This window comes from Myripristis murdjan, chromosome 21 (genome assembly GCF_902150065.1).
Source record: "Myripristis murdjan chromosome 21, fMyrMur1.1, whole genome shotgun sequence".
In the NCBI taxonomy this organism is placed as follows: Eukaryota; Metazoa; Chordata; class Actinopteri; order Holocentriformes; family Holocentridae; genus Myripristis; species Myripristis murdjan.
The window spans coordinates 15207260-15221199 of NC_044000.1; the positions used below are offsets into that span (position 1 = coordinate 15207260).

Below are 13940 nucleotides of genomic sequence, written 5' to 3' on the forward strand. Positions count from 1 at the left end.
TTATTTTATGCACAATTTTGTTCAGATGGTGTTAAAGATTCTAAAAAAGAATTTGTTAAATATGTTTGTACATTATATGAATCAGCCATTAACATTGAAATCAAAGTCTTTCTGTTATCTGCTTGTTGTTGCTGTCTAGTTTAATTTATTTACAGCGCCTATGGCTTGGTTAATTGTAAAAGCAATATATTTTGTATAGTTATTTTTGCACAGCTACTAAGACATTTTATGATTAAATAATATTGAGTTTAAGTGCATGCTACAATTGCAGTTTATAATAAAGAGAAAAAAATCTATAAAACAAAAATGGTTTTGGGGCGCGTTGCCATCAGCTCTATTTTAATATGTATGTACGTATTATGTATCAATTGCAATTGTTGCCATGTTTTCAGTATTGTGAGCTTTATTAGCTGTGATCACATACTGTAATAGAACAGTACTGCCATAGCCACCATGGGAGAAATAAAGACCCATTGAGGAAAAAAAATACAGGACTACTAGCTTTTATTCTAAGTTATGAGACAGTTTCACTTCACATGAAGAGAATATCAACAGTCTATGGGTGCTTGGTTACCATCTAAAAGCCTGAAGAGTAGGTGATATATCAACACATAATTCAATGTAATTAAAGGATGGCATCTTTGGATGTATCATTCCAGACAGTTGGCAGCCATGCAGGCAATAATTTATAAACAGGACTGGTTATTAGAACGGGCAAATATCCATTAGCCTTTTGATTTCCAAAAACTATTACATTCATTTTTCCCCTCACTCAAAAGATAAGGGCACTTCTTATCAGATGAGCAATTAGTACTGTTAATAATGAAGTACCTGTATGGTTGGTTTTTGAAAAATGGGCTTAACATGAGCCGCAGTCTACTGGCTGGACTTCCATCGTGCTATCGCCATCTTCAGAGATCTGTTCGGGGTGACGAGCGTTGTCTGGAGGGGCAAATTCGTCATGGGGCTGGATTTATTCTTGGCTGTGAGCCAGCTTTTAATGGCTTCTCGTTCATAGGAATACCCATCTGTTGATTAGACACACATTATACCTTATATTTGAAATACCGAGGTAGAATACAGAATATAGGAAAGATAATTGTGGCTGTCTAGGACTAACAATTCAACAGCAGACACCAGAATAAAAAATTGTTACTGTGTGGTTTACTTTTATAATCTGGGACATTGGAAAGCTGAAATTTTCATAGCACTGGTTGTCTAACCTGCTGCAATGACTGGATCCTTCATCAGCTCTCTAGTGATTGGGCACAGAAACTCATCTGGGGCCTCTGAACCGCTCTGTTCCACCCTCAGGGCCTCAATTTTCCTCAGAAGCCGACCACGCAGGCCCACTGACTCTGAAAAAGCAACACTCTGTTCAGTATTCATGGTTGGTGAATAATATTACATGCAGCACATTTTCTTGTAATATTTAGATGTTCGTGAATTAAAAGTATGTGTCCAATATTTTTACTGAACTGTGCATTTATCTACCATTTTAGACAGAACAGTAGTTCATACAAACCTGGGCAAATGAAAAACTAAAGTCTGAATACTTTAAAAAAAAATATGTGCTGCTTATCTTTAAAGATACAGCTACTTGTTTGAAGTACCACTAAACAATATGAATTATTTACACCTGAATTTTGCCAACATCTGTACTATTTGTACTCAGAAAATGTTGTAAATGTTTACTGCCGCATTCAAAATCTACTGACACTCAAATTTAACTTTGCTATGTTAATGTTATTCCACAGAGAGGCGAGTCCTCAGTATCTCTGTGTGGAACTGCAGGATGGGCAAGGTGACAGACACCCAACAGAAAGACGTCGTCCTCTCTGGGTATCTCAGATAACATGGACAAAGGAATAAATCTGGACCTCTCCTTCATCCATCTGTGCCCAGAGACAAAAGTGAGACACATTCGCGACGTGTCGATGGGTTTACAACCGTGCTGTCTGACAGCAGGCAGGAGTCTTCCCTGAGGACTTATGTTGGTTGTAGTTCAATGTAACATCTCTCATTGTCCTGCTCAAGAAAAGAGCTGTGACTCATTCAGGCCCCCCCACCCCCCCCAAAAAACTACTCTGAACACAGCAGACCTCTCCCTACTGAGAGAAATTTCACCCTTTCAGTTTGTTGTTCCCCACCCATATGAACAGACCTGACCAACACAAATGACCCTGACAATATGTGCAGGATGCCCATTTCACAATTTCACAACCAACTGGTACCGAGGCCGTCTTCACAGCTGCACATCAGTAGTGGCATGTGAGTGTCGAGTGGCACCGCTATGGTGGCGCGGGTCTCGTACAGATAGTGCTGTGCAAAGACAGGGTGTGATTCAGTGAGAGCAGCTACTGTGGCATTTTAATGCCTGGAGTCTGCAGTGATGAAAAATAACAAATAAATGGGCAAAAAGCCTCCCACTTTGACAAACTGGAGAAATCTTTGCAATCAACAACTGTCCTTATTGAGCGCTGGCTCTTTCACTTGGAATACAGCAGGAAATGAAATGCTGTTGCTTAGTGCTTTGGCACTCGTGGGATAATGTGTTTCTAATTGAGTCTCTGTCTTTCCCCTATACACACACACACACACACACACATACACCAAGCAGGCAGCTGGCATGACAGGGTGAGTGCGTGCCAGCACACATCATCCAGCAGCAGGTTATGATGACTTCAGTGCCTTGGTAAAGCTCTATTCATGTGGAGGGGCCCTAAGAAACAGCGGTGAGAAGATTCCGGAGCTGCGGTAAGAGTGAAATGTTAAGCAGAGACAGCAGCCGAGGCCCACTGTCACAATCACAATCGGTGATCTCACGGGAATGGAGAGAAGTGCTCAGTCAAAACTGTTTTCTCTCAATCTAACATGTTCAACCCGTTACATCATCCAACTCTATAATTATGGAAGAACTGTGCAGCTCAACACAGCAGTCTGTTTTCAAGCTTCCTATAAGTTGCCATATTTCTTATAGGATCAGTCAGGAAGCACACTCCTAACTGCTACACTGTCCGATTTACATTTCAACTGGTAATTTGATGAGATGTTACAATAAAACTGCAGTTTGAGGCAGGCATGGGATCCACATTTTGTACTATTTCACAGCGAAGGCCAGAGGGAGGAAGATGGTAGGCGGGTGGTGGGGCTTGGGGGAGGGGGGGTATGGAGTACATAATGAGTCTGCCTAAGTCTCCACAGAGATGCATTGAATTATAATCGCAGAGGAACTTTTTTCGCCCTCACTCAAAAGATCTATGAATATTTCATACAGTGGGCTGGAATCTAATTTCAGTTGTGTGTGTGAGTTAAGTGTGTGTGTGTGTGTGTGTATGCATGTGCCCACATGTACACAAACAGCATGCATAAAAAATGATAGTTGGTTAGGTGCACAGCAGAAAAAGGACTGTACATATGGCAATCTGCTGTTTCCCTGGTGCTGATTATCTGGCGATGAGGAGAGCTGTTCTCCATACTAAAGACATGGAAAGGAGATGTTCAGTCCATGGGACACCATTTGCATAGCTGAGCAGCCCATGATAGCTGCCACTGTGGAGGTGGTTTGGTCTCCAATATAAATCAATACAGGTATAGTGGCCGAAAGAGTGTTTCTTACTGTGATTACATGTGTAACTGTGATGCAGCTCGAGTATTGCTGGCACACACCAAAGTATCAATAATAACAATACAGTCAGCTCTGTTGGCCAATATGGCATTTATACAACAATTGGCAATGCCTGTGCCCTGTCGGAGCGTACATACTGAAAAGACAGGAGATTACTTTGCTTAAACTAATGTACAAGGGCTGGGCAAAACAGACAAAATCAATTATCAAGACGGCTTTGACTGAAATCCTTGATATCAGTATTAAGACACTATTATAACATTGTAGCGATGGCTATTGGTGCTTTACGCATAAGAGATTTTTGATATATAATCAGTGATGTGGATATGATGACCAAGTAGATAGGCGCAAATAACATAACAGCTAGAGCAGTCCATTAAATTCAGCAAACTGCATCCCTTTACTGTAGCCTTTTAAACTAGGAAAAGACAACACGTCATATCATATTATAATATCCAAAATCTCAGACGATGTCTAGTGTCATAACATCATTACAGTATCACCATATGATGTTATACCACACGCTGAACCCTGGTATACTTCATGCTATTGCGTTACGTGTAATTCTACATGTCTGTCCACTACAGACAGAAGTGCTTTTGTTTTCTGGATATGTATGGAGACGTTTCAACACTGAGACCCTGGCCAAGTCCAAATAATCCACTAATCGTATTTTCAGAAGGATTATCATTGTTTGTGACACACTGTAAAGGTCATCTGGTGGGCTACTGTCCTTACAATGTGATTATATAAGCAGATAGTAACATTGTAGCTTGATGTTCCCAAATCACATTCACTATTTAGGGAGACGTTTTAAGATCAAAGCATCGATAAAAGCCCCCCTGCATCATGCTTTCTGATATAAGCTGATCATTTTTTTAGGACAAAAAAGTAAATCCCCACAAAGCACAAAATCCTAATTTATCTGTGTGCTGTAGTGTGTTTGTGTACTGTACACTACTGTATGTGTTTGTGCTGTTTATTTTATTCTTACCAATTCCCAGCTCAGCCACTGTTTCCTTGTTCAGCTGGCTGAGCTCCGGTCCATCGATGTTGTTGACTTTCAAGATGCTGACAAGCTCCTCCAGCCCTTCCTCACGCAGCCAAGTCCCCACATCCTCCTCCGACCAATCAGCAACCAGCAGCCTGGAGTGACCCGGCAACTTCCTTCCTGCAGAACACACAACAGGAAGGGAGGAAGTGCTCTGCAATAATACCCCCATCTCCTGCAATACAACTTATCTGATCCAAGCAAACCACTTCCCACACATTCTACACAAAGGACACCCTCCCTCTCGGCTGATAGGGAAATCAGTGATGCTCTTACTTTTGTGACACAAGTGCACTCCAGATGCATCCCTGTTTGCGTAGCCCCCAAAAAGAGAGGGGAAAAAAACCAAACCCAGGGCTGTGTTATTTCAAACTGTGCCAGCGCGCAGCTCATCAACCTTCACATGACACCCTGCAAAGTGAGCAGCTATCATTTATCATACGTGGCTGAGATAAACTGGCCTGTGGTGTGCTGGGCCTACTAATGACGCCTCACAGCACCCTCATGGTTCCCATCTCCCATCATTAGCCATGTGACTGATAAGCCTGAGGACTGGGAGGCGTGTCGCTTTACTACGCCAACCACATGTTTGCTTTCTCTGACCTTTCCCCTTCACCTTCCTCTGCTTAAATATCCTCCTATCTGTCAGATAAATTATTCTCAATCTATGCATTTTTGTCTCCACAAAGGATTATACTCTGACTGGAAAAATCTCCATAGTTAAACATTACCAGTATGTGATGCTGAGTGTGTTCCAGGAGTTATTTTCTGATAAAGAGTAGTAATTTAATTTTTTGATGCACTCACTATTCCCTCAAACTGCCTTTTCTACTTCTAGTTTGCGATTTCCTTTACTTCCCAGAATGTCTTTTTGACAGCCCCAAGAGAATGTGCCTGAACTTGTCACATTCAGCGTGTGTAATTGCAATAATAGTGACAGTATAATGGTGACGGTGATTGCAATCGTGTTGAAACAGCATGACAGCAAGGTTTTCCAGTCAGGAAGAGTGCACATCTTGTGGCTGCATTGCATTCTGGACTATTAAGGCTTCTGTCAGTGAAGAAATTGGTCACCTCTGCCTCCTATATGGTGGATTTCTTATTGTATCACTCATTGTATCACAAACATTTGCAATGTGCAAATGTTGGTGCAAAATGTCTATCCATCGAAAAAAAATAACCTGGACAGAAGACCTTATCATTTATGTTTTAGACTGATTAAGCATTTTATACATTCTAACTCCATTGTAGCTGTATGGGAAATATCTCCATGAGATGTCTTGATAACCAACCACTGAAATAAGTAAATCATTTGGTAGACACTAGATATCAGTGTAAAAATGCATTTCCCCAAACGTTCAATAAAGTTGACTCGGCAGTATCTGAGATATTTAGAGTGAAGATTAGGGCCTTGAAGGCCTGGTGTTGGTGCTGTGGGGGACCATGAGATTTATATTCAAAAAGGAGGACCCCAATGTCAAAATCCATCATCTCCCCAAGTTCTGTCCAAAAGGAGCAAGCAGAGTTTGAGAAATTGCCCAATCTTCAATTGTAGGGGACAAATACAGCACAGGAGAGGATGGGGGGTTTCTTCTGGATTGTGGAGGTGCACTGACCAAGTGTGCACCGAGTGTCTACTCATGCACTCATGTTTTGCAGGTAAAAGGTTGATGCTGTGACAGACATTTCCCCCTTCAAGGCTTCTTCAGTGCCAATGAGTGATAAACTATTATGCACCACCACACAACAAAATGAAATGCACTGTCCATTGCCAACAGCTTTTTCAACAATGTTAGTGTTGTAGGGTGGATTTTTCCTTTAACTAGCAAAGTCTATACTGCATACTGTAATCATTCGGCAGTGCTGCCCTGTGGCACTGTGACAGCACAGCAGCACTATCAGTGGATATATTATTCCAGACCACTGTACTCTGCAGTGGATGCCCCACTTATCAAGCCGGCATGGACAGTATGTAGAGCAACACCTCCTCTCTCCAACTCTGTGATAGAGCGGGGACTCTGCCTGTCCAGAAGGCTGAGTCATGAAAAGACTGTGCCAAGAGCATGGAAACCTTTTGGAGCCTCACTGCAGACCAAAATGTTTCATCACTTGGACACAGCCTTTACTACCAACCATTCTCTTTACAACTCACTCCCAAGTCTCTGACCAGCTCCTGTGCTGGACACTAATATCTGAGTCATTCACACACTTGCACATTCATATGAAAATACAGAATCTAAAGGAGCAACTGTGAAGGATTTATAAGGGCAAAACAGTTAACAGATTTATTTACCTTGGCACACAGTCTGTGTTGTTTCGGCTTCTGTGGAAAACATAAAAGGGAATTACTTTAATTTTGTAGAGGAAAAAGAACAAACAAAGGAAAAGACAAATGAAAGAAGAAAGAAAGAAAGACAGAAAGAACGATTAAAGCCAGTGGTGTAAAGATAAAAGAAAAAGGGAGAGAGAGAGAGTCAGAAACACAGGCTGACAGTCAGGAATTTGCTTCGTCAACATCAGCCTGACTAATGGCAGATGGGGAGCTGCCCTGATGAAGCCTAGAGGCCTCCTGATGACTGAAGACTGCATTCTGGTCCAGAACCTTTTCTATTTTGTATTCCAAACATTGCCTTTCAAGTTTGGCTTTTAAACTTTTTTTTTTTTTTTTTTTTTTTTTAAAGGGTCTCAGCTCCATGACAACAGCTCTCTGAGGCTCAAAGTTACTCTGCCCTGCTGCTCCAATAAACATCAATCACAATTCCTCCTCTAACTGCTGCAGTCAGACAGCAATATACATGTATTAGGAGCTGCTCCTGCTGGATATCTCATTCCCAAAACACTCTTTTGGGAGCTCTGGCTCTCCAAATGGCTTTGGACTACAGATAATGCTCTCCCTTAAAGAGGAATTATTGAATGTTTCTAAAGGGCAACAGCAGCAACCTAAATCATTCCATGTTGTGTACCTACCAATTCCACTGTCTCCATTTCCTATTCTCCACACCTTCACAGTTTTGTCCATGGAGCCAGTTGCAATCCAGGGCATGGTGGGAGACACAGCAACAGCCGTCACATACCTGTGGGAGGGAATGGGAACGGGGATGAAACGTACAGGGTGTGCATGACAAACCAATACTGGTTTGCACAGGAACAGACAGGCTGATCTTTAAAAGTCAGGTTTCTCTCTGCAGTTAAAAATCCAGCCTTAGATCAAACAATATCTCAAATCCTCCTCGAGCACTTCAAAGCGCTCGGCTGGTGCCTGCCTGCAGTGCCACTTGAATGACTGTCTGGCAAGCAGCGACAGAGAATTTACCATCGAATCCATCGCTTCAGGCAAAATTAATCAAGCGTAAATCACACATTTTGATCTCCTAACACTGCAAGTACTATTGTGGTGTTTGTTTGACACCTCATGGTCGGATTTGGTCGGATCTTGTACCTATCATGCTGGTTCAAAGTGTGGAGAAGGGTTCCCTGGTTCTGTAAGATAAGTACAAACAGACATGGACAAAACAGGACTGGTTGGCATCTCTGTGTTTAAGGAGGCTGTGATTTCTACATGAGAAATCTTTAGAGTGATTCACTTCAGCACAAAGCTCAACTCATTTCAATAAATTGACGAAGCAGTGTGAGTGACTTACCGCATCATACACTGTGACACTTTTATCCACCGAGCTGTTGAATAATCATAGAAAAAAACTACTGCAAATATGTGTATTGATATGCATTACAGAACAGTCAGGGAAAACAATATTCTAGTCAGACAAAAGATCTGCATTATGCTAATATGTTTAGCCAAACTGCTACAAACAGCAAACTGGATGTGTGGTACTAAAGCCATGGATCTTAGACACAACCCAGCAGGAGCCCAGCGGAACAAAATACACTCCTCTAGTGGCCACACAGGCAAACAGCAAGATCACAGATCAGCAGTGGCATCTGCTGTTTGTAACTTGGAAAAATTAGCACTTTAAAAGATTTTTGATGTTTGGAAGATGAGTTTCAAATTGTGTTTTCTGGCAAACAGGCACCTGGTTTCATGGCAAGTATTAAAAACAAATTACATAAGACACATAAGACTGACTGGAAAACATGTAGTTACCAATCAAAGTCGTGTTTATCAGTTCCTATCAAGGCTGTTGCAGTAATAATAATAATAATAATAATGTGTTTTCAGTACCCAATGAGACAGTCTCTCACCCTGAGATGACCATCTCTCCATCAGAGGAGAACGCACAAGACAGAACTGGGGCTGACTGGCCAGAGAGAGTGTGAAGCAGCTTCATGTCACTGGCTGAGGATCAATAGAGACACACACACACACACACACACACACACACACACACACACACACACGGTTAGTCAGACTTCAAAACCCAACTGTGTCTGTCCGTTTGATCAGCTACCTACCTCCTGCAATTTAGCCACAACAAACTTTAGACACACGCGCACGCGCTCACACACACACACACACACACACACACACACACACACACACACACAGGCGCACTTCAAAATGCATCAGTACCTCTGTCTGTTCAGTTACCCCCTGCAATCTGACTACAGCAAACTTTTCTGTCAATAACTGTCTTTGACTCACTATCAGCTCTGCTGTGTGCTGACAGCTGCACAGCAAGTTTTTTATCAAGAGGATGTTTCCTTTAAAATAAAACTTGGGTAAACGCACCAAAACATACAATATTCTGCTCTAAGTACCATCTAAAACTATATGCAATAATCCTATGTGACAAAACTAACTGACCTGTCACATATATAATTTGCCTGTACACACACATGCATTAACACAAATCTCAACCATTTAAGACATCAGCTAAAAATATTACATTTTCAGCCTCTCTGGAAATATAATTTGATATTTGTATGCATATGCAAGATGTGATAGCTATGAAACACGAGTGCAACTGAGTAAAGTAAAAACTGAAATGCATTATTAAACCTGACAAAATGTAACTGTGCAGCTGAGACACCGCAATAAAACAAATCTGGCATGTAGTGTAAAAGCTTCAGAGGACGAGTCAGCATAAAGAGGTGGGTGAAATAAAGGCTTCCTGACATAAAAGAGGGCAGCAAAAATGATGACAATAAGAATTTGACCCATGGGGGCCACCAAACATGCCTGGAAAAGACAATTGCCTCTGAATATGGAGCCATCACAATACAGTCATTACACGGCAATGAGTAGCAAATGCTGTACGGTGACTGCACATTGTCTGGTCCTCGTTTCCCAAATCATTTGCGCTGTCGTCTCCTTCTCATAACAGAGCAGATGAGACAAGCCGGGGGTTCAAGCCTCCAATCCTCCAATTCAAATATGATATGAAGCACGTTTAATAAAGCACGTTTGTCATAAAGTGAACATACCCAATAACAAAGCTGCATTTTGGTGGCAAGAAAGAGCAGAAGGAGGGAGACTAAAGAGATATTAACAATGACAATTTTTCTGTGTCCTTTCTAGAGGATGCTCAGAGATTAAAAATCCCTGCGGACCACAGCAGGTCACCACTCAGGGCAAAAATCACAATCTTCCCAGGAACAGCTGTTACCACGGTAACACATACATCGTACAAAACAACATGGCACATACGTATCCCATAAAGAGAGCACTGCCTGTTGCCTGGTAATACAACCTCTCTCAAACAGCAGACACTTAGCTAAAAAAACACTGTACTTGTAATGTTGTAATGCTCTTGTTCTGCTTTTGATCTTACAAGATGTAACTGCCACATCAAATATGCAATATGCACCTGATTTCCTCTCACTATCTACGTCCACACACACACACACACACACACACACACAGAGGTGTCCTTTGCTGGTGCAGCTGTATTTTAACAGAGTGTCTTAAAGTGATCCATTATTAATGAGTCTGTCTCCAGCTGATTTATTCTACACACTAATAAAATCATTCTATTCTGCAGAAAGATCTCAAGGTTGAGGCAGTCAGCAAGTCTTTCTCTCTTTCTCTCTCTAATGGGCGGTGGAGCAAGAGAGCTTGTGGCTGGAGACGGGAGCAGAGGGGTCAGTCAGCCTACCTGCTCCTCCATGCTGGGAAACAATCCATATCTTCAGCTGGCTGTCCTGTCCGCAGGAGGCCAATCGAAACTCCACACAGCAGCCGTCTGCAGAGCGAAAACAGCACATTTACCCCTCCATCAGAGCAATCATGCTGGCCTGGATGTTGCACCAGAAAAAGCAGGAAATTATCCCAGTAACAAAAGGCGTCTGGCAATAAACAACAGTAAGCAATAAAACTTGGCCTCGTTGAGAAGTGGACGGGTACAGCATTAACATTCCAAACTTTTCTCCGCATTGTATTTGGCATAAAGACGGGATAGACGTACTGATGGGCAACAATCTAAAGGAAAAATCGACGTTAAATGTCTTAGGTGTTGGGCCACCATGAGCCAGCAGAACAACTTCAAAGCTCCTTGGCACAGATTCTCCGAGTCTCCGGACCTCTGCTGGAGGGATGGAACACCATCATTCCAAAAGATAATCCCTCAGTTGGTGTTTTAATGACAGTGTTGGGGAACGCCGTCTACCACATCAGCACGAAATCTCTGGTAGGTGTTAAATTGAGCTGAGATCCAAATGATATATATTATTTTCATCCTCATCATACCATTCAGTGAGCCCTCCTGCCCTGAGGATGGGGGCGTTGTCACCCTGGAAGAGACCACCGCCATCAGAACATGATGATGACTCATCTCACCACATCACTTTTTATAATATCCCTCTCTATGCACAGTATCTTTTGGGATAATGGCATTCCTTCCCTCTAATAGAGTTACAGACACTTGGAGAATCTATTCCAAAGAGCATTGAAGCTGCTCTGGGGGCTTGTGATGGCCCAACACCTTACTAAGACACTTTATGTTGTTCTTTTTTTTTTTTTTTTCCTTTAATTTGTCACCAATCTGTCCCGTGAGTGAGCTCATATGGTCTCACCAAATTCACACTGGGGTGCGAAGCTGCAGCAGGTGACTCCCAGGTCGTGGGCGTCTTTCTCAGCATGGAGGAGACTCACATCTAAGTCCCAGAGTTTGATGTCTCCTTTGGTGCAGCCAGTCACAAACATCTGGCCACACGGGGAGAAGCAACAAGCCACCACACTGGCCTCACTTACTGCACTGCATCTGCCAGAGAGAAGATCAGACGCAGCACGGGACATGGGGCGCTGTCAGGAAAGGTTTCCCTTGATTCGCCCGTAACAAGACAATGTGAGGCTATACGGTTTATTATGTTTCACTGTGCAGTACCTGCGCAGTGTCTTGGAGTCAAAGTTCCACATGGCCACGGTGCCATCGCAGGCTCCGGCCAGCAGGAGAGAAGAGTCGGGCGCCAGTGCGCAGACTCGCACAGGACTGCGGTCCGGGTGCTGCAGCGCTGCGGCCGCCTCACCTGTCGCCGCGCTCCAGATGATGGTGGAGCCGTCTGTGGAGCAGGTGAGCAGGTAGCTGCCGCAGGCGCTGAAGCAGCAGCAGTGAACCGCGTAGCCGTGACCCGACAGGGGCGAGTACGGCAGCTCGGAGAAGTCAGCGGTGTCATAAATGCGAACTGTCTTATCGCCGGAACACGTCGCTAACAGAGTCGGGGAGAAGGCACAACAGGTTACCTCGTCGCTGTGGTGTCGAAGGGAGCGGACCACTGACACCATGCTGGCTCTGCAAGGGCGACACTTCACTCACAAGGTGGCGCAAAGTGGCCAAACACTCGACTGTGAAAATAACGAGTACGACACATTACTATTGGTGTGAAGCTAATTAAACTCTAAATGGCGGCTATAATATAGTAAATTAATTAGTAATGATAACAAAAGCACGTACCTGGCTGTCAATACCACTTATGGCCAACTTTTTCACCCACTAGCTCTTCCTCCGCAGCTGTTCCTCATCAGCAACGTGACGCTGTGGTACAGTAAGTTACTCATGTCCAAAGTTCACACTGGTTGAGACGTCTCTAATTATGTGACGTGGCTGCTCTGATCCAACTCGATACAAACTAAACTCATTAACTGAATTACTTTCAGCTGCTGGCTTCCAAAAATCCACTGAGCGAAGTCAAATAAATAATAGGCCTGTATTACTCCAAGTTACAGACTGTTTTGACGCGATCCAAAAGTGCGTTTGTCCTTTCAAATGTCAGCCGTCACACTTTGCATAGTCTATTTGTACAGAGCATATTTTGCCTTTGGCCTTTCCATGGATATTGTAGACTAGGTTACTTGAACATTTCTGGGTGTATTCTAGACATGTATCACCAGGCGGGAGAGAGTAAGGCGTAAATGCGGCTATTTTGGAAAAAAACATGTTTTATTACACCCGTGCCACACACCCACTACTTAAAAATGACGCTCCTACAAAAGTTGCTACCCATTTCACAATATCAATAAATAAAATACCTTCAAGTACTCTGACTTGGATTTGACAAAATTGCTTGGTATGCTACCAGTGGACCAGTAAGGTTCGCTTGCTGAGGGAAAATGCTTGGAGAAGAAACATACTGATGTCACTTCCGTTCAGAATACAAAGCTTTCAAGACTTAAACAATTTCGTATACGGGTTTCCTACAGTATATTGTGCAGTACGGACATTGTAGTACACACACTCAAAATGGGAAAGGAAAAAAAAAGTGAAATAACATCCTCCACACACTTAAAGCAGGGCAGGCACTACCAATACTGAGGAGACCACAGTGTTTTGAGTGGATATACAGTACAGGCAATGTGTATGTATCAGTTTAAGACATATGAAATGCTACAATCAGTCTAAGGCATAAACAATATTTATAACAAGACTGTACTGTAGGCTATGTACACATTATACATATTAGAAATGAGACTTGCAAATATTGGCATAAATGAACAGTATATATACCCATGTTGATGATGCCTACCCTGTGAGTAAGCAATTACAAACATACATTTACTCACAAATGCAGGTTAATAGGATTATTGTGAGTCTACTGGCACCCTAGAGTCAGAACTGTAAACAGTGCTTTTTATTGGCTTGTTTAATGGTTGATATAACATTCTTTAGATTTGAGGTTGTTTTTTTTTTTTTTTACGCAATTTTGCCATTTCTTCCTTTTTCTTAGAAAACAAACACTGAACCATTACAACATAAATACTCAACAAAATAAATACATTCACTATAGTATTTATAAAAAAAGTAAAAGACCTATCTACAGTGGAAGTCTTCATTTCCAAGTTACAACAGTTATAGAGTCAGTGCATTTTAA

General features: G+C 42.4%; 1 protein-coding gene across 1 annotated transcript; it reads right to left on the minus strand.

Annotated features, from left to right (window-relative positions):
- Positions 1 to 487: 487 nt before the first annotated feature.
- LOC115380284 (WD repeat, SAM and U-box domain-containing protein 1-like) lies at positions 488 to 12686 on the minus strand. The gene is made up of 12 exons (XM_030081386.1): positions 12527 to 12686; positions 11960 to 12417; positions 11649 to 11836; positions 10733 to 10819; positions 8880 to 8973; positions 8321 to 8354; positions 8119 to 8159; positions 7647 to 7753; positions 6973 to 7002; positions 4623 to 4799; positions 1224 to 1358; positions 488 to 1028 (listed from the first exon to the last, which is right to left on the minus strand). Exons 2-12 carry the CDS (start codon positions 12355 to 12357, stop codon positions 877 to 879), a joined length of 1443 nt encoding a protein of 480 aa, XP_029937246.1. The 5' UTR covers positions 12358 to 12417; positions 12527 to 12686; the 3' UTR covers positions 488 to 876.
- Positions 12687 to 13940: the final 1254 nt, after the last annotated feature.